General features: G+C 35.9%; 2 protein-coding genes and 1 long non-coding RNA gene across 5 annotated transcripts; 1 reads left to right on the plus strand and 2 right to left on the minus strand.

Moving 5' to 3' along the window:
• Positions 1–495: 495 nt before the first annotated feature.
• LOC147286774 (2-aminoethanethiol dioxygenase, putative (DUF1637)) lies at positions 496–7,687 on the minus strand. Of its 2 annotated transcripts, none has more exons than XM_086242220.1 (6): positions 7,536–7,687; positions 6,595–6,928; positions 5,200–5,345; positions 4,539–4,686; positions 1,043–1,246; positions 496–907 (listed from the first exon to the last, which is right to left on the minus strand). In XM_086242220.1, exons 2-6 carry the CDS (start codon positions 6,695–6,697, stop codon positions 792–794), a joined length of 717 nt encoding a protein of 238 aa, XP_086098346.1. In that variant the 5' UTR covers positions 6,698–6,928; positions 7,536–7,687; the 3' UTR covers positions 496–791. The 2 variants fall into 2 exon arrangements, with proteins under 2 accessions (XP_086098346.1, XP_086098347.1); XM_086242221.1 differs by having other exon boundaries at positions 6,595–6,847; positions 7,536–7,641.
• Positions 7,688–11,104: 3,417 nt separating this feature from the next.
• Positions 11,105–14,308, plus strand: MBF1A (multiprotein bridging factor 1A). Its single transcript, XM_086239770.1, has 4 exons — positions 11,105–11,406; positions 12,118–12,201; positions 13,582–13,664; positions 13,779–14,308. The coding sequence occupies exons 1-4, from the start codon at positions 11,271–11,273 to the stop codon at positions 13,896–13,898; spliced, it is 423 nt and encodes a 140-aa protein (XP_086095896.1). The 5' UTR covers positions 11,105–11,270; the 3' UTR covers positions 13,899–14,308.
• Positions 14,309–16,181: 1,873 nt separating this feature from the next.
• LOC147286776 (uncharacterized) lies at positions 16,182–19,135 on the minus strand. 2 transcript variants are annotated; one of them, XR_015121923.1, is made up of 4 exons: positions 19,023–19,135; positions 17,704–18,480; positions 17,509–17,584; positions 16,182–17,384 (listed from the first exon to the last, which is right to left on the minus strand). It is a non-coding gene; the product is annotated as an uncharacterized LOC147286776 (long non-coding RNA). The 2 variants fall into 2 exon arrangements; XR_015121924.1 differs by having other exon boundaries at positions 17,482–17,584.
• Positions 19,136–22,960: the final 3,825 nt, after the last annotated feature.

A 22,960-nucleotide genomic window follows, 5' to 3' on the forward strand; every position in this document is an offset into this window, starting at 1 on the left:
CCCAGTTAATGATATCTTTTGCATTAAAGGAAAGGAGAGCATGAAACCAGCTCATTAAAGTTGCATATGATTGGATGGGACCAAGTACTAGAAACTTGGATCACAAGTACAAAATTAATAAACTTCAGCACAGGAAAAAGCTTGAGATCCAGCAAAACCTGGACACGTTATGTTTGAAGAGCCCCAACTAGGTTTGGATCACCTATTATTGCAGTTCTCCACCTTTCTAACTGACCAAAATGGCAAAAGCTATCTTTTGGCAACTACAAATGGAATTTTCAACAAATCTAGAAAACCTTTAATCCCCCTTTTAATGAATAGTACTTTATATAACTTCTCAAGAAAAACAAAATATAAGATGCTTGAGATTATCAGCCTGATGCATAGGTTAGTGCATATATCTTAGCTTTAGCGTTTAGAACATGTTACTCTTGAAAAGGGTTAAATTTTTTTTTTTTTTTTTTTGGTGTTGATAAAAACTGAATACAACCAAGAGGATCCCAGATGATTATTGTCATAAAACAAACAAAATGCCAACGAGAATAAAATTGGCCATGAGTTCTGTTCCAACTTTCAATGACTGCTCTCTACTAGTTTAATGTGAGGTCAGTAAATCAGGCTACATCGGTGTATAATTATGTACAAACCGAATGCACAACTTACATAGCCAAAAATAAATTATTGCCATGGCTTCGACAACTCATTTACCACAGTTTCCCTCCCCCCCCCAATGCTTCCTATCATGAAAAGCAAATTTAACTAAAATGTATAAACCGCAAACCAAGAATTTCTCAAGTTCTAATAACAGGACCCTTGTACAGCCCTCTCCGAATCACAAAGTTTTCTGGAGGTTGAAATTCTTCTAACCAAGTCACTTGAGGCTCAACTCCATCAAACTCAAGATTACCTTCAATCCAAAAACAAAAAATGAAACGATAAATTACAGTTAAGGAATGAATCCTACCAGTTAAATATCCATAATTTAGGATGTAATGGAATTTTTGTGAATGTAATTGTCAGAAAGGTAGATATATTTTATTACCGGGCAGATCCCTTCTAGAGGACTTCCGGAAATAAGTGCAGTGTCGTCCATCTTCAGAAGAGTAAGGCGGACCCAGGATGTCAAAGATGGCACAGGGAGTTAGTGCTCTGAAACTATGGATATTGCCCCCACTAGTGGGATACAGAACTGTTGCTGAACAGGGTGCTGTCATCTCCTCATCTCGAACCAGCTTTGCAGGTTTCGCTGCAAAAATCACCAAATACATGTAGTTAAAAGACAATGATTAATTTTATTATTATAGCCCGCTTCCCAGAAGAGAAGGAGGGGCGTGGGGTGGGAGGGTGGACACAAAGGCAGACGAAGTACAATAATAAACCCTCTACAATTTTGGGCATGCCAAAAGTTACTTATTCAACGAGCAAAAGACTCACAATCAGCTGTTTTATTAAAAAACTGAAGTACAATCAGGGGCAGAAATCTAACAATCTTATAAAAACCTAAATTACAATACTGAAGTTTCCCTCTAAATAACAGCTGTGCCTTCCAATCTGTAAAAGTTGAATAAAAAGGTATTTCCCAGAATTCTGAAGAAACTGATGCCCACAGGGAGGCCCAAAAGCAAAGTTTATCCCACAAAATCTTCACCTCCTCTCCCTGATAGCTATCAACTATCCCACTATTTCTTTCATCACAACACACAACTCCCCAAAACTCTACCCTTCTTCCCTCCTCCATAAAACTCATGCCTTCCAGAAAATAAAACAGAATAAGATGCTGGAATTACCCAGCTCACATTAGCTTCTCTAAACCTCAACCAAAAATATATGCAAATAGGCAATGAAGAAATATGTAATCCATGCTTTCCACCTCACTCCTACTCATGATACACCATTGGGGAGAAAGGCAGACAGTAGGTCTTCTCCTCTAAACCATGTCACAAGTGTTGACCCTATCATGAGCAATAATTAAAGCTAATACTAGTACCTTGGGTGGTACTTTAGCCTTCCAAATCATGAAGAAGGATGGAATGAGGAATGAGGAATGAGATGAATTGAATCGTCAATCAACTGCTTTGCAAGGATTTACAAGAAAAGACTATCATAATCTCATTTGAGGACCATCTAAATCATACACAGAAAAACCAAAGGTAATTAGCTAAATGATTTCATTTAAGAATGTCTAGCATGTCCCTTAAATGCTTTGGTTCCATAGTCCTCCACGTAACTATGTAAGTCCTTGTTCCATGTGATTCTCATCATCTCAAGTAAATATCTCTCACCACATTCAGCAAAAACCTCTTAAATCTCACCCTCCTCACACAACAAAGATATCAATATAGGAAAACTTTCTTACCATAAACCCCAATAATATTTTTAATGTTTTAAAGGTTACGTTCAAAAATCTGTTTGAAGCTTAAAGTCTTTGAATCTTGTAGTCTAATGTTTGCTTAAATGACAGAGCAGCATATCAATACTATCTAAATTGCTGAGGAACGTTATCAAAGATAGTAAGTGATTATTTTCCAGTATCATATTAGATAGATGGTAAACTAAGACCACGTCAGTCATCCCTCAACATTATCATCCAATTAACAAGATGACACATCACGCTTAATAGAGAAAATCGATCAGTAGATTCCAACCTTTGCGACACAGATGTTGAAATAGGTAATAGAGACATAAAGTACATCAGCAGGCTCACTCAGGTGCTAACAATGACGATGAGTGGATAAGCTTCTTTTTTTCCTATTTTGTTGGTTTTTCCTGTAGTGGACTTCTTCTTGTCCACTATTTTTATACTAGTAATTTTATTGTTTATCAGCAATAAAATTGTCTCTTTTCTCAAAAAAAAAAAAAAAAAAGGATGATAATTCTGAACAACTTCCACTCACACCTTTTCATAATTGCATCTGGAATGGTCAAAGCTAACTAAGGGAGATCCAAATAAGATAATATAAATGAACCCGCAAGATGGATCAAATAGAATCCTTCAACCTCACCCACAGAATGGATCAATTTTACAATTGTTCCACAGAAGACACCAGCCCTTTGTTGGAAGAATACCACCCATCCCCAACATAGCACTCATCCCACCATCAAGCCAAGATCCTAAAATTATCCCTTCAAAGCACTTCCTTTCTGAAAATGGACACAGGGAAACGAGAGCAGTTGCTATAACCACAAATCACATTGGAGATTGATGCATGGCCCTGTTGCTGGAAAGCAGCATAACAGCAGCAGTAAACCAATTCCTAAGATACCAAATCTTAACACAGGCTTCAATAGTTTGCTCCCAACCACATTAAGGCACAAATCACCAATCTTTATGTAGGCCACACAAATCATTCTTTTCATCATAAAAAAAAGAAAGAAATGATAACAAAAAAGGACCTCACATGTTTGCTGACCCCTCTTAATGCAAGGAAAAGAGGTGACCCCAAATTGTTTTAAGATCACAATCCAACCCCCCCCTAATTTTTTAAAAAAATTGCAAATTGACCCCTGCCGTATCCTGATTGTATCTTGACCGTATCCACCATGTATCAGTACTGTGGTCGGTGCCTTATCCAAAAGACAAAGATATCAAAAAGTCCACCAGTACTCCATCTGGAGTATCGGATACACATCAGAACATATCGGGGACATATCAGAATCTGACACTACATTTCTACAATATTTGAAGTACCCGTGCTTCCTAGGTCTCAAGTAGGCTGCAAACAGTAGACATCATGATAAGTCCATGGTCATCTGCATGCCTCAACTGGATCAACACCAAGCTGGAGGGAATGTTTCATTTCCTCAACTTGTAAAACGAAGCATTTGTAACTTTGTGTCACTTTTCTAGTACTTAATAAGAAAAAAGAATAGAAGATCCAACCAAAAGAAAGATTTTATTGCCTCCCCTCTAGGCTCTAACATCATTTACCAACATTTCAGCTAGTCGGTGGAATTCAAATGCTCCACTAAATAGGCATGTCTGGTTCATTGAAAAAAACAGGCCTAATTTATGGTAGGCAGGGATAAGAAGCATAAAAGTATTCACTTCTAACGATACTCTGAATAAATCATATAGCAGGCATTCAAAGCAGAGGAAAAAAGTAAATTGAAAGCTGCTGATGTTCCTGAGCTGTCTGCTCAATCGGTTGTTTTCATGGCATGCTTATTTATATATTTATGGTAAAATAATTTCAAAAATTAAATATACTTATCTCAATTTAAGTATCATATTAGTATCAAGACATGAATAAAACTGATCCCACCACAATCAACCAGAAAAAAGAGTTGAAAATGTTTCAGAATGAGAAAACATAGAATATGCTAAAACAACAAGAGAGCTCTTAGGATTTGGGGAAACACAACTCCATAGGCAATTTTCTTATCCTAAAAAGCAAATTACTTTCTGCATAGAGATATGAACATTCACAAAACAGAATGCAGTTTAATTTTTGAAAGTATGCAAATGAGATATTCGTCGAGGAAACAAAACATTAATTAACATTATTTAAGTAGATGAAAGCTACTGTGGAAAAACACACCTTCTGATGGATCTGCAGGCCCAGGCAAATCAAGCCAGTCATAAGAATTAACACATAATGTACCATAAATAAGCTTGCTTAACACAGTCATTCCAGGATGATTATGAAGAGGTATGATGGAGGAAGGTGGCATGCAAAAAATTCCTATCTGAAAAAAAAAAAATAATAATAACACTTGATAAATACCAGTAAATCAGTTCAAATATTTCAAAAAAAAAAAAAAAATTCTGATACTTGAATTTCCAATTCTAAGTGAACATTGATTGTGTAGAAATTCCAAGTCTTAAAACTCTAAGACTCCATTTGGATGAATAAATTTAAAGAAATGGATTCGGATTTAATTATAAGCTTACATTTGTTAGAATAACTATGAAAATACTAAATACACTGTTTTTGAAATGACTAGAGTTAATGTTATATTATGAATTTAAAATGACTTGAGTTAACGCGATATTATGAATTTGAAATAACCAGGTACAATGAATCATTTGAAATCCAAGTATTTGTTCTATGTCTTCCCACATGAATACTAACTTTTATGCAGTGTTATTATACTCAAGCAATTTAACTCTAAACACTAAATAAAATCCCTAGATTTGAAATCTCACAATCAAAGTGGAGCCAAAAAGAATCTTTAATAACTGATGAGCCCTGTACTCACAGAGAAGCTATCACACTCGTGTAAATGCAAGTATTTGATTGGTGGCAGTGACTGATGATCCACATTACGCTCATGCATAGAACCTGACCAATTACGTACCAATTGTGCCTCCTGTTCAAGGCCTACATCCGCAGGCTTGATTTTTTCTGAAATAAAATTATATATTAGATTAAAAAGGGCAAAACAGAATGAAAGAGGTGATAATATACAATAACATTTCAAAATATTATGTGAGGAAAGAAAACAAAATCAGGTACCTCATGAATACATGTAATATAGAAATACCATGGCTGTAAATCCTAACACTAAGACAATTTAACCAGACAATTTAACCATAATTACTTACCCTTGGGACTTTCCCCTTTAAAAGATATTCAACATCGACTTAAAATAATTTCAGATTCTAATCCACAAGAAAAATCAATCAACTGTAAGCAAAAAGAAAATAAGAAAATAAAAATCAACTCGTGGAGTCAACAAGGAATGAGTATATCTGACAACACATGATCCGATCTATTAAACTCCAAGAAACTATTAATGGCGGCATCTTTACGTAGTACTTAAAAGATAAGGGAAAGAGAAGTTCCTTGACAAGCTAAACTAAGCATGTGCAGCTTCCAAAATTTACCAAATAAGCAAGTCTGGTTTGTTTCAATGAGTTCTTTTAAGGATTAGCTTATTTAGGTTGTAAATTTGTCATACGTTTCTAGGATTCTAAGGTTTTGCTTCTATTCAGGGTATGTTACAAATTTCACCAGGAGAGGAACCAGGTCAGTCTGAGGGCTTCATATGTATCATTTACTCACCCTGTTAAGGAGGAAGGAGCATACGCAGCAGGTTTGAGGAATCCAACTAACTCAGAGAATCAAATCTTTTATGAAAGAAACAGAAATCTAATAATTTAATACCTCTGATTCTTTTTTATGTTCTTAAGGGCTTTAATTTTTCTGGCCCGATAACTTCTGAGCTTGAGCAACTTAAGGTTTAATTTGAAGAAATATAATCTAGCCTTTTGGTTTCTTACATAGTTACATTAGCAAGTTAGCTAAACTAATGGGCAACTCCTTTTCTGTTTATGGCAATAAAATTATGTTTCCCTTTCAAGAAAAAGAAAAAACTCCTTTGTTGTTTATGACTTACTGGGGGAGCACTTCATTTGATGGGTGGAATACAAACATAAAGATTGTTCTGGAAAAACTAGTAGACTTGATTCTTAGAAGTTCAAATAAATATTTCTTGTTGAGAATTAACAATTCACTTTAAAACAGCATTTTTGTCTCCAACCAGGCAATGGAATATAATTAGCACCCTAGAATATGGGGCAGCAGAAGGAAAGCACAATTTGAACATGTTTGGATTAATATATCAGGAAATAGAAGGACCATTTCTTCATACCTAGTTTAGCACGAACTTTTTCGATGGCTTCTTCTGACACAGGTCCATTTGGCGTAAATGATGTTTTGCAAGTATTATAGAGTCTCTGAATATAATATGGCATGATGCAAAGACGGTACCAACTTAACTGAACGGACTAGAGCCCCAAAATCAGTCAGCTGATAACGTCTTCGCAAGAAACTTATTGACTGCAATGCTGATCCAAAACCCAATTGGGAAACCTTAATGCCTTCTATTCTGCATACCAAACCTCCTATTGTGCAAATCAAAGAAACAATAATGAAACTTCATGGCAGTTATCCGATCCCTCTCTGCTAATCTTATCTATGAGCACCTACTCCACAAGAATACATATGAAGCCAGTGTTAATAAAATTAGCGTTAATATACAATTTCCCGTTACTTCAATAGCACAATAACCTAACATTGCTGGTCCAAATTAATTGAATAAGGCAATAGGCACTATATTGTTCTATAACACCATGATCAAAGTAAATTTCTTTAGTTTGTCAGAGAATGCATGAAAATAAAAGATTTAAGAATGTGTATCTTATTTTTCATTACACCTATGCAACTAATCAAAGTGACTTCCTTTCCGTTAGTTGTACAAATTTTTTTTTCATTCTTTTCATCAATCCTAAGCAACCCAATAAAAGGATCAAGCTTAAATATACGAAACCTCATACATATACATAAAAAGGAAAAACATACACTGTATATTCGACAAGTAAAACCCATTTCTCATGCAGTTTAAAGTAAACAAGCTGAAAATTTTTCGATGAAACATAGAACTATATGTAAACACCAACAGATGGATGAAAACTTGAAATTTACGATAATTAAAAGAGACCCAGGTTGGATCAAACCTGGAAAAAGCTATAAATGAGATCCAGTAAGGGAGAGAGAGAGAGATGGGTTGAGAAGGGATTGAAGTAACAGTACCTGGGTTGCTATAGATAGAGAGGTAGGTGGCGATGAAATTGTGGAACAAGTGAGAGGCAGACGATGAAGACGAAACATACGAAGTGTGAGAGATCGCTAAGCTAAGCAAGGAAAGAGAAAGAAGTCGAAAGAAGTCGAAAGAAGATCTTTGCCTACGTCATTACCTTTTTCGGCCCTTTTGGGGCTCCGTGTGTGTCTCTGAGTCTCTTCTTCAGCACTCAACAATTTGGCCCCCATATGCTTCATAATCACGAGAACACCCCTTAATTTTTTTTCACTTTTTTTTTTCCTTGGTGGGATGGAATGGATAAAGTGATAAACGACTTCGTTTATTTCATTCCAACCAACAACCAAAAACAATAACGTGAATGTCATGAATGTTTGGCTTCAGCCCAACACATGGACATGAAACTCACGTGATTAAAAAAATAGATACATAAAATATACAAGGTCGGTCCATAAAAATTTTTCTCAATAAGAAACAAACGAATAAGCATAAAAAAACCAATCGACCAAAAAATGCATGCCTATCATATGAACAAATTAATCGTTGCATTTGCTACAAAATTAGCCTCAGTGAAGATATGCTTTAGACTGTTGATGACAAGGAAAAATTATCCATAATTCCAGTAGTCAACAATTTAAAACCAGTGGGGAATATAAGATTGTCTCCTATTCTCCTTGGCCAGTTAATGAAAAAAAATAAAATAAAGTAACCTTCAACCAAACACGGGGCTCGTTCCTCCTCTTTACCTTGCAAAATCAATTGCCTCTTTGAGGCATTTCTACAAACACACTCCCCCCTCAAATTGAAGAATAAACCAACATTCACAGGTCAAGCAGTGATATTTAGGAGAATAAAACAGAGTTCATGGTGTAAGTTAACCAATATATGTTGCTCCTCTTTGGATACGCCCTTGTTTAGAATCGATCTCCTTCCTCCTGGATTCAACAAGATACGAAAAATAAGCGCGCACACACACAAAGAAATGATAGTTAATGTTGTTTAGTTACAACTTCAAGATTTCGTAAAAATGAAATTTATAAAAATACTCTTGATCTTTGTGTTGCATAAGCACGTAAAAAAATAAGGCTAAATTATCCGGTAGTTTTTACGATTGTTCACTTTAGTTATCGTAGTTTCAATTTTTGCAATAAAAATCTTGTAATTTACTTTAGTTTGCAATTAATCACATTCCGTGAATTTTATCAACTAAAAAACAAAAAAATGCCGTGACTTGTATGCAATAATCATGCAAGGGTAAAATTGACTTTTCAAGATAATTGTTAGTAATGATTACTAGGTGATTGCTGTTTGCCAATTGTGTGTTTCATCTCGCCCCCATAAACAAATGGGTCCGCCACTGATGAGATGGATGGTGTCTTGGTAGAGGACGTTGAACAACTCTTGGTCATGTTTAATGAAAGCGTGTTGCCAGTTTTGAGGTAGAGAAAGCAATGGAGTAGCTCATTTGATTGCCAATTAGTTTGCTTTGTATAATATTGGTGTTAATTTTTGGGTTGAGGATGTGCTAATTAATATGGCTCTCCGAAGCTGTGTACAATGACATTGCTTATTAATTAAATTTCACAGTTTCCCTTTCAACCAAAAAATAAATTAACGGAATGTGATTAATTGCAAGTTAAAATAAAATTACAGGCCTTCTATTGCTAAAATTGAAAGAAAAAATTTTAGCAAAAGGATTTTAACTATACTCCTTGTTGTAGTTAAGGATGCCACATTATGTTTATTCCAATTAAAGATTTCAAACTTTCTATTTTGTTCAATTAAGGGTTTTCAATAAAAAATGTTAATTTTGAAGGGAAAAAACGTCTCTTTGTCTAAAAAATAATTATAAAATAAAACTAAATGAAACTAAAAAAAATCCACAAACCCTCCCCACCCCCACCTCATCCCTTCTCCGATCAGAGGCAATCCCTTACCGCCGATGACCCTCCGCGTTGGCAACCCCCTCCCCCGTACCGGCCTTTCCCCTTTGCTGCATCTCTTTCTTCCTCTATCTTTCTCTCTTACTCATCATCCCTCTCACTCAAAGCCGACACACCACCACCATCAACACTCGTCGTCTTCTTCCTTAGTCTCCCTATTTCTCTACCTCGAAGACGTGATGCGATGTACTCTCCCCACCACCATCCTATTCGCCTTCGCCACCCTTCTCATATTTGCCTTCTTCTCTCTCCACCTCTCTCGCAATGCCATTTCCCGCAACGTCTTAATCTACCTCTCTCTTCTTCACTGTAATCTCTGACTTAGTTATTTCATTATCCAAAGCTTTAGCAATGCAATGCAACAACGTTATTTCCAACAGCATAGCTTTGAAGCCGTTTCCAGAGAGATAACAGAAGAGAGAGAAAAATATAGAGGAAGAGAGAGATGTGCCGTGAAAGGAGGATGGTGTGAGGGGAGAAGGGACGGCACAGAGGGATGGGTTGCCAGAGTTAGGGGCTTACCGGTGACTAAAGAAGGTGGGAAGGGTCGAGGGTGGGGTGTGGGAGGATTTGTTGATTTTTTTAGTTTCTTTTAGTTTTATTTTGAAATTTATTTTTATTTTTTAATAATTAGTTTTATTTTTTATAATTATTTTTTAGGCAAATAGACATTTTTGCCTCTCAAAATTATTATTTTTGACCGAAAACTCTTAATTGAGTCAAACAGAAAGTTTGAGATTCTTGATTGGAACAAACTTTATGTAGTATCCGCATTTGTAACAGGTAGTATATAGTTGGAGTACTTTTTCTAAAATTTTTCCAAATTAAAACTACGAGGACTAAAGTGGAAAATTGGGAAAATTACAAGGATTGTAGGTCTAATTTAGCCATTTTAATACCATTATATAACACAAAAATACAAACTTATGTAATAACATCCACCCTAATTTTGTGACTTACAATTACTCAGTTACAATATAACCATTGTAATTGTTTAACAGTTACAATGGATCCAAGTGATAGTTATAATGAATCAAACTCTATTTCTAAGCTTAAAAGGCAATGAATCGATTAGCAAAGGTATACAAATCGATATAGGGTCGATCTAGGTTCAATTAGTACTTGTTTGTTATAGAGTTTAGGGTTTAGCTTCAATGTTTTAGGCTCCGCAAAAAACCTCAAAATTAAACCCTAGAGCTTAACAATGAAAATCTACATCGTATACATCACATTATTGAGTAAGAGATTAAAGCACCCAAAAGTATAAAAGAAAAGAAAACTTGCCGGTCGACGGTCCTACATAATTTGCCTACCACAATTATAACGTGGACTTATTCAAAAAATAAAAAGTTAATTATAGACCTATATATTTAATAAAAAAATTAAGAGAATTAATCATATAATAGAAAATTAAAAATAGACCTATGAATCATTGATTATAGTTTTGTCCACGCTTCCCATCACCTATAGACGCTATACCAAAGATTCGATAGAAAAAGTGGGAGTTTAGATAAAATGCTAAATCACAATTTTTTTATTTTTTATTTTTTTGGAATAAAGTAAAGGGTTGTCTTAAGATAACCATTTTCTCTAAAAAACCGAAATTGCTATTTTGACCCAAAACGATTAGCACAAGAGATCTCGGAGGCCAGAGCTATAAAAAGAAGGCCAGGCGTGCAGCGTAAGCCATTATTAGACGCTGAGCAGCAGCACCCAATATCCCTAGAAAGTATAACAATCCCCATAACCCCCACTCTCACTAACACAAGCCACTTGCAGATCGCCATGTCAGGACCCATCACGCAGGACTGGGAGCCAGTCGTCATCAGGAAGAAGGCCCCCAACGCCGCCGCCAAGAAGGATGAGAAGGCCGTCAACGCCGCTCGCCGCTCCGGCGCCGAGATCGAAACCCTCAAGAAAGGTTTTTTTTTATTTTTTTTTTTATTTCAGTTTTTTGTTGGCTGTCTTCTTTTATTCTTTGGTCTTGATTTTTTTTTTTATTTGCGAACTTGAAAAATAAAATAAAACCCTGGAGATAATTTTGAAATCCAGTTGTGGGATTCATTTTGGAGAAAACAAAATTTTTAATATTTGCTATCAGAATGAATTATCCTTGATATTTTGGGTTGAATTTCTAAAGTATCTTATGGGTTATATATATGGCATAATATAGCACAATGGTTTTGTTCCGGCTGGGTTGTCTCTGAATCATTATTGTTTGATTGCTGTTACCTTGTACCTATTTTTGTACATGATTTGCACTCTTTGCAATGCTTTTTTGGAATTAGGATAAAATTCGAATTAGCTTTCTGAATCCGTCTGTTTGTTTAATTCTAGTGTAATTTACCCAACAGATTTTTTTTTGCTCATATTAACTAAGTCTCATATTAGAAAAAGGGTTTTGCTGGGGGTGGGTTCTTTCACATATAACCCATACCTTTTGCAGTTGTTTTGTAATTGGAACTTCTTGTCAATGTGTATGGTTGCAGTTTCTTTTCCCCATATGTTGCGACTTATCGGGTACAAATGAATTGGTTCATAAAAGATACTTTTATTTTGTGAGTTGTGTACTGCATATAATACATTTTAGAATGAGTTGCCATTCTAATAGTTGTGTTGTTATCCTTTGCAGCAACTGCTGGGACAAACAAGGCTGCCTCCAGCAGCACTACTTTGAACACAAGGAAGCTTGATGAGGAAACAGAGAACCTTGCCCGTGAGTTCATCTTTGTATTACACTATCTATATGTGAAATTCATGTTTTCCCTTATAAAAAAATGATTTCCATATGTGAATTGATATCTTTCTTGTATAGTTGTATGAGCAAAAGAACCTTTTCTTGAGTTCTTTTTAATTGTCTCGTACCTTTTTTAGTCTACAATGGTGCTGAGAATGTTTGGTCTGGCTCAAGGTAGTAGAAGGTCTGTCCTTGTATTAACCATTTGTTTCTTTCTAAGAGGACAAACCTTGGCACAATGGTAAGGTTCCATTGTGAACTGGTGGTCACAGGTTTGAAAAGGGAAACAGCCTATCTACAAGGGTGAGGCTGTGTACATCTGTCCTCCCAAGAGGGCCAAGACCCTGCTGTGGTGGAAGCCACTGTGCCGCTCCCATTGTTTCGTTCTACATGTTGTTGTGTGGTTCATCTCTGTGGTGCATATAACATGTTTATGTATTACTCCTTGAATGCGACATGTAACTTTATGAGCTGAACTTCAACCTCCCCCCCTTTCCCCCTTCCCCAATAATATTTCTATCTTGGCAAACTATAGTCTGTCATTGCAAGAATTTTTTTCTGGCCATTTGTAGCTTGTTCATCAAATTCTTTATTTGACGTGAGAGTTGCATTGAGGAAAGGGTAAGGTAAGAAAAAAGGGGGGGTGGGGAATGCCACAGATTTTTTTCAGAGTTGCATTGGAGAGTGGGCATTAAAATGAAAAAGGAAAAGGCTAAAGCAGATAAAGGCCTTGACTTCACAGATCCTTCCCTTATTGTTGAATGATTATTAGAGTTTTTCACATTGGTTGTCCACTCAAATAATCAACATTGAGTTTATGTGTTGATTTTGATTTTGCCTCTCTTATTTGTATTAGTATTTCATGATTGTCTTCATTGGTTGTTTGCTTGCTTTGAAGTTGTCCTTACTCTTGCACTCATTCACCTTAACATGTGTGGTTTAGACGTGATATGAGTTGGTTTTATGGAATAAAACTATAAAGCTTTTTGTGTTTTTGTAATTGAGAATTCTGGGAGAAGGATAAATATGCTCCATATTGTTGTAGGAAGTACTTGTTCATGGATGCCTTTGCAAAATCTGTTGTGTTGATCCCTGTACATTTCAGCATTTTGTTATAGGTATATTTATGTGCGTGTGTATGCATGCTTGTCCTTGTGTAATGTTGCCCCCATCATCCGGCCAGCACTTGTATCTACTCTATGAACCCTTGTTGCATATTTCCTTCTATGGCTAAAATATAATGAAGCAATCCTGCAAAGCTACGTGTTTGTTGTTTGGTTGGATTTTTTTTTTTTGTTGCTCCTTTTCACTTCTATATGTGGCTTTGTACTTATGACTGTCATTTGATTTTGAGTGTAGATGAACGTGTGCCAAGTGAGCTGAAGAAAGCTATTATGCAAGCTCGAATGGATAAGAAGCTTACTCAGGCTCAGCTTGCTCAAGTAACTATTTCTCTCTCTCTCTCTCAAACACACACACACACTACATCTATGTTTGCTTAATGATGACATGGAGCTGTATAGACTTGTTTAATGATGACCTGGAGTTATGTACAGATAATCAATGAGAAGCCTCAAGTGATCCAAGAGTATGAATCTGGGAAAGCTATTCCAAATCAACAGGTAATCGGCAAGTTGGAGAGAGCTCTCGGAGCAAAACTGCGTGGAAAGAAATAAGGGAGCCTGGAAAGTACAGGAGGAAGCTTGGCCTGCGCTGTGTTTTTTAAGTTTGAACTAATGTGTTGCACTTCAGTCTGTAGTTAAACTTTGAACTAGTATGCTGCACCTCATTCTGTAGTTATCTTCCAAGGTCGTGGTGTTTGGTGCAGGAAGTACTTGAGTCTTAAGAATGAATGTCTCTTCACATGATCATTGTGCGTTAATCAGACTTGTGATTTCTCTGCTAGTGGTCTCCTTTGAAGCTTTAAATGATCTTTGCAACACAATCATGTTTAATCTTCTTAATTTTCAGTAATTTAGGCAGTTGAATTACGATCCATGTCTAAAAAACTCTTGTGGTTGACGAGAAAATATGTTAAATGAATCATTTTTAGGGATTTCACTTGCACAAGTGGATTTTATGTAAATCTTGTCTACCTAAGATATGTGGTGAAGAATATTAATTTGTAAATATGGTACATATATTTATCTGTTTATTTTGTACAAATATGATATGTTTTTTTGGAATTGGTACAAATATAATACGAAGAATTTTAGTCACTATAATGAACAGATAATTATTATAAAGAGTTCACTTTTCAACTCTTAATGATAATTAAACCCTCTTACTTTACACATATCTTAAAAAAGTCTACTTAATTAGTTTTAAACCTAAAACTAGTGGCTCTCTCTCTCTCTCTCTCTCTCTCTCTCTCTCTCTCTCTCTCTCTCTCTCTCTCTCTCTCTCCAATGGCCTCTCATTCTCTATCTTCTTCTCCGATCGAACCCTCATCGTCCGACAAGTAAAGCCGACGAGACCACAACAATCTCTTTCTCCGTTCTCTCTCATTATATGCAATCTCTCTTTCTATATGTCTATTTATTTTTCTCTTTCTCTCTCTTCTCTTCACCCATCGTCAAAGCCTTGAAGGAGGCCGACGACCTCCAGATCGGTGTTTGTCGACCTCTAATCTGAAAGTGCTAGGCGCGATTTGGAACTGCTGGGCTCAATCTGAAACTATTGGACTCAATCTTCATTTTCTCCTTACTATTATGATATATATGATCAAGTTGCTCAATTAGTTTACAAGATCCTAAAAAGCCCACTTAATTAGTTTTGTATGACATATTGACATGCATCTATGTGTATAGGACATGTATGTATGTATGTATGTATGTATGTACAAGTAATAATGTTCACTTGCTTTGGAGATGGAAATCTTTCTTGATGGATGAGATAGTCTTCCATGGGACATTCTCTTACAATGAAATGAGACCCATAACTCATGAGCTCCACCTTATTGTGAGAGAATGCATCATTAAGGCAATAAATAATTTTATAGAACCAATATACTGTCACGTGTTATAATATGAGTAGATGTTATTAATTTTATACCCTAGAAGATTCTATATGTATAAACTCGTCTTCCACTCGTATTATAACTCATTAATTGATTACAATATATGACTGTATATCGGTTATACATAATAATTTTTCGAGTAAGAAATTATTTTGTATAAGTTTTCCATTGAGGCAACCTCATTGAAGACTAGAGCTTTGTTTGATAAGTTTGCAATGAAAAATAACTTTTAAATTTGAAAACTTTTTTTTTCTTCTTATTGGATGCTCGCCTATAGGTATTGGACCTCTAAGGGTGTAGGTGTGTAGCTGTAGGTCTAACATTAATTATGTGTGAGTGAATTAAAAAAATAGTAATTGAGAAATAATTTCATTCAATAACTTGAGAAATTATTCTGTGTAACTATAATTTTTCCAATAACTTTTGTTCTTTTCTGTTAAGATTTTGTAACATTTTTCTTATGTCAAATGAGAGGAGAAAAATTTTATTTGACATAAGAAAAATTTGGGCGACACTGTTCTATTACGTTATGATCATACTAATGTGGTGAGACCAACCACTCATAAAAGTTGGTAATAAAAATTAAAAAGAAACAAAAAAAATTAAACATTGTAGTTAAATTCTTATTATTTTGAAAAGTAAAACTTAAATTAGAAATAAGAAAGCCTGAAAGAAAAGAAGGAAGCTTATACAAGGCTATATTTTCGCTAAAAAAAAAAAAAAACAAGGATGTGTTTTGATCAAGGAGTAAAATTTCAGATTTTGATGGAAATTTCAATGAATTTTAAATTTCAACAAAAATTAGACAGAAACGACGAAAATTGCTATTAAAATACAAAAATTTGGAATGAAATTTTACCATATATTTGTTTAACATATTATCTACTACATTGATAAAAAATATTGAAGAAACCAAATTATATAATAGGTTGCATGTGATATAAAATGAATATAATGCACACTGAAGACAAATACTGTTAAAAAAATAGTTCACTAATTAATAATTACATAAATAACACCTCAATTTTATGTATACTACAATATTGCATCATGAATTACAAAAGTATTCAATACCACATAAAGTTTCTAAGAGGTTCAAAATGTTCGCTGTCTTCAATATCATCATGTCCAAAGTAGGTATACTGCGAAGAATAATCACCTCAATATACTTCTCCAGCATAATTTTGCATGTAATTGACAACATGCCAACTATATAAATCAAGAACCTGTTGTGGTTGAATTTGCCCATAATCATACTCATTTGAAGAGTTTGCCTCTTGTTGTGCCCATGAGTTATTATCAGACTCAACTGAGCAAGGCAGATGTGGTGGGTAGAATATTAGAGAGTTTTGCACATAATTGTTATTGTCACTTCCTACCCCCCATAGAACCAAAAGTGGTGGAGAACGAATCTTCTTCTTCTCATACCAAATTCTCATGACTTCTTTGTCTCCGAGTAGTCTTTTCATATGGCACTAATTCCTGATCCAGCACGCTTACTCCCATGATCCTCATCTTGTGTTGCATGTGTGTAGTTTACTTCGCCAGTAAATGGGCTCATAAACTCTTGAGGATGTCCAGTGTAATCTTCATTTCCACCATCATTACCATTACCACTACCTCTATCTCTATTCTTGCTAGGTGTGCCCGATCTTGTGTCAGAGTTGCCTGATCGAGAAGGATTAGTGAAAACTGACTCATTACGATGTGTCGACCTTGGTTGCATAAGTTCTTCAAAACTCCCAGTATGGCTCACCTCCTCACTTAGAACTCTGTACACATTGATACCTTCCTAGTGTGCTTGAGTTGCAATATCAGGATCTATATTGCCTGCATCATCATCTAAATGAAGGGGCCTGATAAGCTGGTTTCCGTCTACATCATCATCCCCTATAACAACATCATATATATCCAGCCGATCATATTCATCGACGCGATTCTTCTCTGCTTTCTTGTCTCGAAGTGCAAGTCTCATGTTATAGTAGCAATACACCATCTTTTCTAACATACTATATGAGAGCCTGTTTCGTTGCTTGGTGTGTATGAGTGTGAAAGTGCTCCAGTTTCTTTCACAAGCTGATGATGACGCCGTTTGTGATAAAACTTTGATGACACATCACTCCCAAACATGACCCACCATTCACTTGAAATTGAAAATTTGTTTGTGTAAGTGCAAATGTGCAACTATAGAAATAAATAATTAAGTTAATCCAATTTATACAAGTACGATGTATACTCACTAGGAGACATTCATGATGTATACTCACTAGGAGACATTCATGATCTAACAGCAATTGCAGCTCGCTCTTCGAATATTTTTCGCGCATCTTTAAAATATGTTAACTAGATACAATACAAATCATAAAATATTAATCAAATATATAATTGAAGACATCAAATTATATAAAATATTAATATTTCTCGTAAGAATTCTTATAGGTCTTATGACAAATTATTTTCACCTCAATTCCAAATTGGCCAACTTCCGATGAATAGGAATTCAATTTGAAAAATACGTTGTGCACAGCCTAAATAAGTTCACCATCATCTCTAACGTCAGGTCTATATTGATAGCGATGATTCAAATAATAAGTTGCATGGATCAAGTAAATATAGAAATATATAATTAGTATATTAATTTAAAACTAAATCAACTAAAAAAATATAGAACCAAAATAACAAAACAAAATAACAAAAAATGCAACAAATCGTATTGTAATATTTTAAACCACCAATCATTAACAATTTTTATCGCCCACTGTGCAACTTGTTTTGTCAAGCAATAATGAATCAAGACCTAGATAATCAATTTGTTTTTCAAAGACAAGAGCAGCACCTTTTGACAAAAGAAAAGTAACCAAACTAGTGGGTCTAATAGTATTTTACTCCTTTTTAGTCTTTTCACAAGCAAGATAACCTAATTGTTAATAAAAGTTGGGTCAAAGCCCAGATGAATAAAATGCCCAAAACGTATTAGAGCTCTTGAGCAAAAATTTTTTAAGTTATAATACCTGATAGTTAAAATGTCCAAGAATCTACCTTTCCTATCCCACCCATTCCAACAATGAAAATGGGCAAAATGTGCTCCTGATTGCTTGAGCCAAGTAGCCAAAATAACAAAAGTCCAATGATGTTTGTTTTTTGTCAGTTGCAAATCCATTTCTCGGAGATTTTGGAAGACGCTATATTCTCATGTCTCTCTTAGTTCATGATTCAACCAGTACAATGAATGAAGTACCCTGTTACAAGGAAGACAGAAATCAATCGAATAGCAACAGATGTAAAACTTTTTTTTATCCACGAGGGTGGGGAAGATGAAAGAATTATACAAAAAGTTCCAAAAGACCCATATTCAGCTAAAAAATTCAAGTTGAAATCAAAGAAGAGAAAAGCATTATCATGGGTTAAATACAAATTAATCTCAAAAACTTTAAAAAAGTTCTGATCTTTGTAGCTTAGTTTTGCACCCTGATCATTCAGGAGAAAATAAAGAAATCAATCTACTTTGGTTACAGAGAAAATCTTGAAAAGGCCAAGAGAAATTAAGATTCACAAATGAACAGGGGTATTTTATCGAAAACAATATTACCAACATTCATCTATGCTTTGTACAATATAAGTTATAACGTCTTAAAATTTGATAAATTGTGATAGCTTGAGACAAGATGTATTCACAGTCAAACATCGAAAGGATACGTACACATGAATTTTCAGGAAGATAAAGAGAGTTATTATTTTGAAGATCATCAAGTAAAAGACAATACACAAAGACAATTCTTACCAAAGCCTCCACCAGTCCACCAGTCCACCAGTCCACCAGCTACCAAGAAAATGTATGCCTTACTCGTTTTTCAGCCGAGCACAAGAAAAAGAAAAAGCAATTGTGGATTGAAGAGGAATGGAATGAGCATTGGTATCCGCCAATGAAGGACCTAAATAATCAATTCATGGCCAAAAAAACAAAGGACCTAAATAATCAATAATGTGCGATTGTGCGCACCAGTCAATTCGTTTGGCCCATTGTGGAGTCCAATCACAAGGAAAAGCAAGAGAAAAAGGAGAAAAAAGCATTGCTACAGCTTCTTGGAAAGTGGTGTTCATCATTTGGTCTCACATTAATTATATGTGAGAGAACTACAAAATAGTAACTACCAAATAATGTGTTTCTATAACTTTTTTTTCTTCTTTTTTTGCTGGGATTCCACCCATAACATTTTTCATAACATTTCACTTATGTCATTTCATAGTCTTGTCATTTTGCGCATAAACTCGCTAACACTTCGACCAAAAAAAAAAACTCGCTAACACGTGTGTGTAAAGCTTAAAATTCAACCGTCCATATTTTGTAAAGACTCGAAGATTAATATACAAATTTTTAAAAGAGAAATTCTATACATTAAAGTTTCATCAATTTAGGCTGTTCAATTTAGCGCCCATTCCTTCATGGACGTGTGAAAACATGTGGCTAATGATTCGTATTTTTTAAGGGAGTTCACTTACATAAGTGGCTTTCACTTGAATCTTCTCTATGAAATAGTGTGTTTGGATGAAATAGTTTGAAATTACTAAGGAAGTCACAAATGACGGGATTTAAAATGATGTAATTTAAAATTCTAGAATTTGTAAATTCTCTTGTTTAGATAACATGTAAACATAATGGAGTTTAAATACAAAATTTATGGTAGTTTTAATTTTTGATGCATCAATTAAAAAGAGTGATGATAGTGGTGCCAACAATAAAAATGATATTTATAGTGAGTTGACCATATTGGTAGGGGTAATGGCCCACAAGTGGTGGGAGAAATGGTGGCGGCTAAAATTGGGGTGTTGGCAGTGGCAGTGGTGGTGGTGTCGGCAATGGCGGTGATGGTGGTGGCGGCGGTGATGTGGTGGTGGTGGTGGTGGTGGTGACGGTGATGGTGATGGTGGTGGTGGCGGCGGTGGTGGCGGTCTCGGTGGTGGTGGTGGCGGTGGCGGGGGCGGTGGTGTTAGTGGTGGTGACGTTGGCGGCGGTGGTGATAGTGTCGGCATGGTCGACACGACTTATTTTTATTTTGTAAAAATTGAAATTTTGAAAATGACACCAATTTAGGTGGAATTTAAAATTGAAATTTACAGCCTTCAAATTTCAAGTTTTTTTTCATTTAGAATTTACAAAATTCTGTATTTATTGACCTAAATAAGGAAATTAGAGCATGTAATTTCTTAAGTGCTGAGTTTTGTTTAAATTCTAAGGGCCCGTTTGGTATCTTACTCAAATTTTTTTTTCAAAAATTAAGATTTTTTTTAAATGTGATTTTTCAAAATTAATTTTTAAAATTTAAAAACTTATTTGGTATGAAATTCGAAAATAATTTTTAAATTTTAAAAATGATGGCAGATAGGGAAGAAAGAAGTGTAAAAAGAAAGTTGAAAAAAACGATGTTTTATTATTTTTAAAAAGATGCCTGTTTTTGAATTTTTTTAAAAAAATTATTTTTGAAAATGGTCTACTAAATATATTTTCTTGACTAAAACATGTTTTTTTGTTTTTGAAAAAAAAAATAATTTTTTAATAAAATACCAAACAGGTCTTAAGTTTTTTTCCTTCATCCAAACACACTGATGAAAAATATAATTTATAAATACGGTACAAATATTTTTTCTTTTTACTACAAATAATCAATATAATAAAAATAAGAGCAAATTACAATTTAGTATCTCAATTTTATATGTTGTTTCAACTTAGTACCCCAACTTTAAAAACTTACAAAAAAGTACCTCAACTTTTATTTTGTGTCAAAATAGTACCTCCGTTAGTTTTTCTGTCAAATAAATCGTTATCTGCTGACGTGGCAGGGGTATTTTCGTCATTTTTTCTAAATTTAATAAAAAAATAATTAAAATTTCTTAAAATAATTAAAAAAACAAATTTCATAAAAAAAAAAAAAAAACAACCTTTCCCCAGCCATCCCCCCTCCCTTCCCCGCCCCCCACCCAGCCCCTCCCTTCCCCTCCCCTCCCCCACCCTCGTCCCTTAGCAGCCCCCCCCACTCCCCCCACCCATCCCCTCCCTCCTCCTCCTCCTCCCCACCCCCACCCAGCCAGCCCCCAGCCATCCTCCCCCTCTCCCTGCCCCGACCCACCCTCTCCCCCACCCCTGTCCCATCGCACCTCGTCGCACCTCCTCCTCAGGAATCGGGCTCTGCTTCGGCTTCGCCTGCCCAAAACGCTTCGCTAGAGAGGGGGGCGCGAACCTCCACCGAAGAACCTCCCCGGCGTCGACGACCTGGCTGGAGTAGGCGACACCCTCGCCGGCAGCGGCCTGGCAGCTACGCCGTGCGGGTAGGGGCTCTGCCACGGGCTCGGGCTAGGGATCGACGACTGCGCCGGCATGTTCTTGACGCTGACGACGCCGTTTGGCTCGGCCTACGACGGCGCAGTGGCCTGAGGCTGGTGGACAAAGGTTGGCGACGGAGCTCCCTTGGCCCTTCCTCCTCCTCCGTCAAAGTGACGAGCCCGAGTCAAAGTCCGCGCATCTGACAGCCAATATTGAATCGACCTCTCTCACCGGCGTGGGGGGCTGAAACAGAATGAGTAAGGATGGCTGGGACTGGGGTGGGGGAGAGGGTGGGTCGGGGTAGGGATAGGGGGAGGATGGCTTGGGGGCTGGCTGGCTGGGGGCGGGGAGGAGAAGGGAAGGGATGGGTGGGGGGGAGTGGGGGGCCGGCTGTGTGGGGGCGGGGAGGAGGAGGGGATGGCTGAGGGGCGGGGAAGGGAGGGGGGGCATGGAAAGGGTTTTTTTTTTTTTTTTGAAAATTTTTTATTTAATTATTTTTAGAAATTTTTTTATTCAAAAAATTTTTAAAAAATTATTATTTTTTAAATTTAGAGAAAAAGATGAAAATACCTCTGCCACGTTAGCAAATAACGGTTTATTTAACGGAAAAACTAACGGAGGTACTATTTTGACACAAAATGAAAATTAAGGTATTTTTTTGCAAGTTTTCAAAGTTGGGGTACTAAGTTGAAACAACATGTAAAATTGAGGTACTAAATTATAATTTGCTCTAAAAATAATTTTATAGTTAATAGAATGAACTAAAAATTAAATGCCATGACCACCAAATAAATAATTTACAAGATCCAATCCTTATTATCACTATCGCCCAACGGCCAACACATATCCTTAGAACATAGAAAAGGAGGAAGCAATCCAATGAAAGTGACAAAAAATATCAAACAACAGAAAACAAGACAGACTGAGACTGTTAAATTCCTAGTTTATATGGTTTTCTTGTAATTATAGGAATAGATGTATTTGCTATTTAGACCCTCACTTGTACAGGTATAAATACCTTTTTTATGTGATTAATGAAATATGCTGAAATTATTAAACCCTAAACACGTTGTTTGTCATGGTATCAGAGCCACCCAAACTCCTATTCGTCAGACTTAGGTTTTTGGTGGTGTGTTAGGGTTGATCTTGATCTGTTTTCTTGTTCCTTACGTGGGAATCTCTGTGTAAATCCTTATTGCTGTGTGCTTGGGATTAATCTTGCTCTATTGTTTGTTCCTTGCGTGACTTTGGTATCCACCTGCTTGCTGAGGGAAAAACAACTATCAGTTTTTTTTCCTGTACCTATCTTCATCAGCCCAGTACGGTAGCTTGCTGCTGGCAGACGAAAAGATTACTGAGCCCAGACGACGTCGACGCCGACTGTTTCTCTGTGCGCCGAC

Source organism: Dryas octopetala, chromosome 4, assembly GCF_963921425.1.
Source record: "Dryas octopetala chromosome 4, drDryOcto1.1, whole genome shotgun sequence".
Lineage (NCBI taxonomy): Eukaryota > Viridiplantae > Streptophyta > Magnoliopsida > Rosales > Rosaceae > Dryas > Dryas octopetala.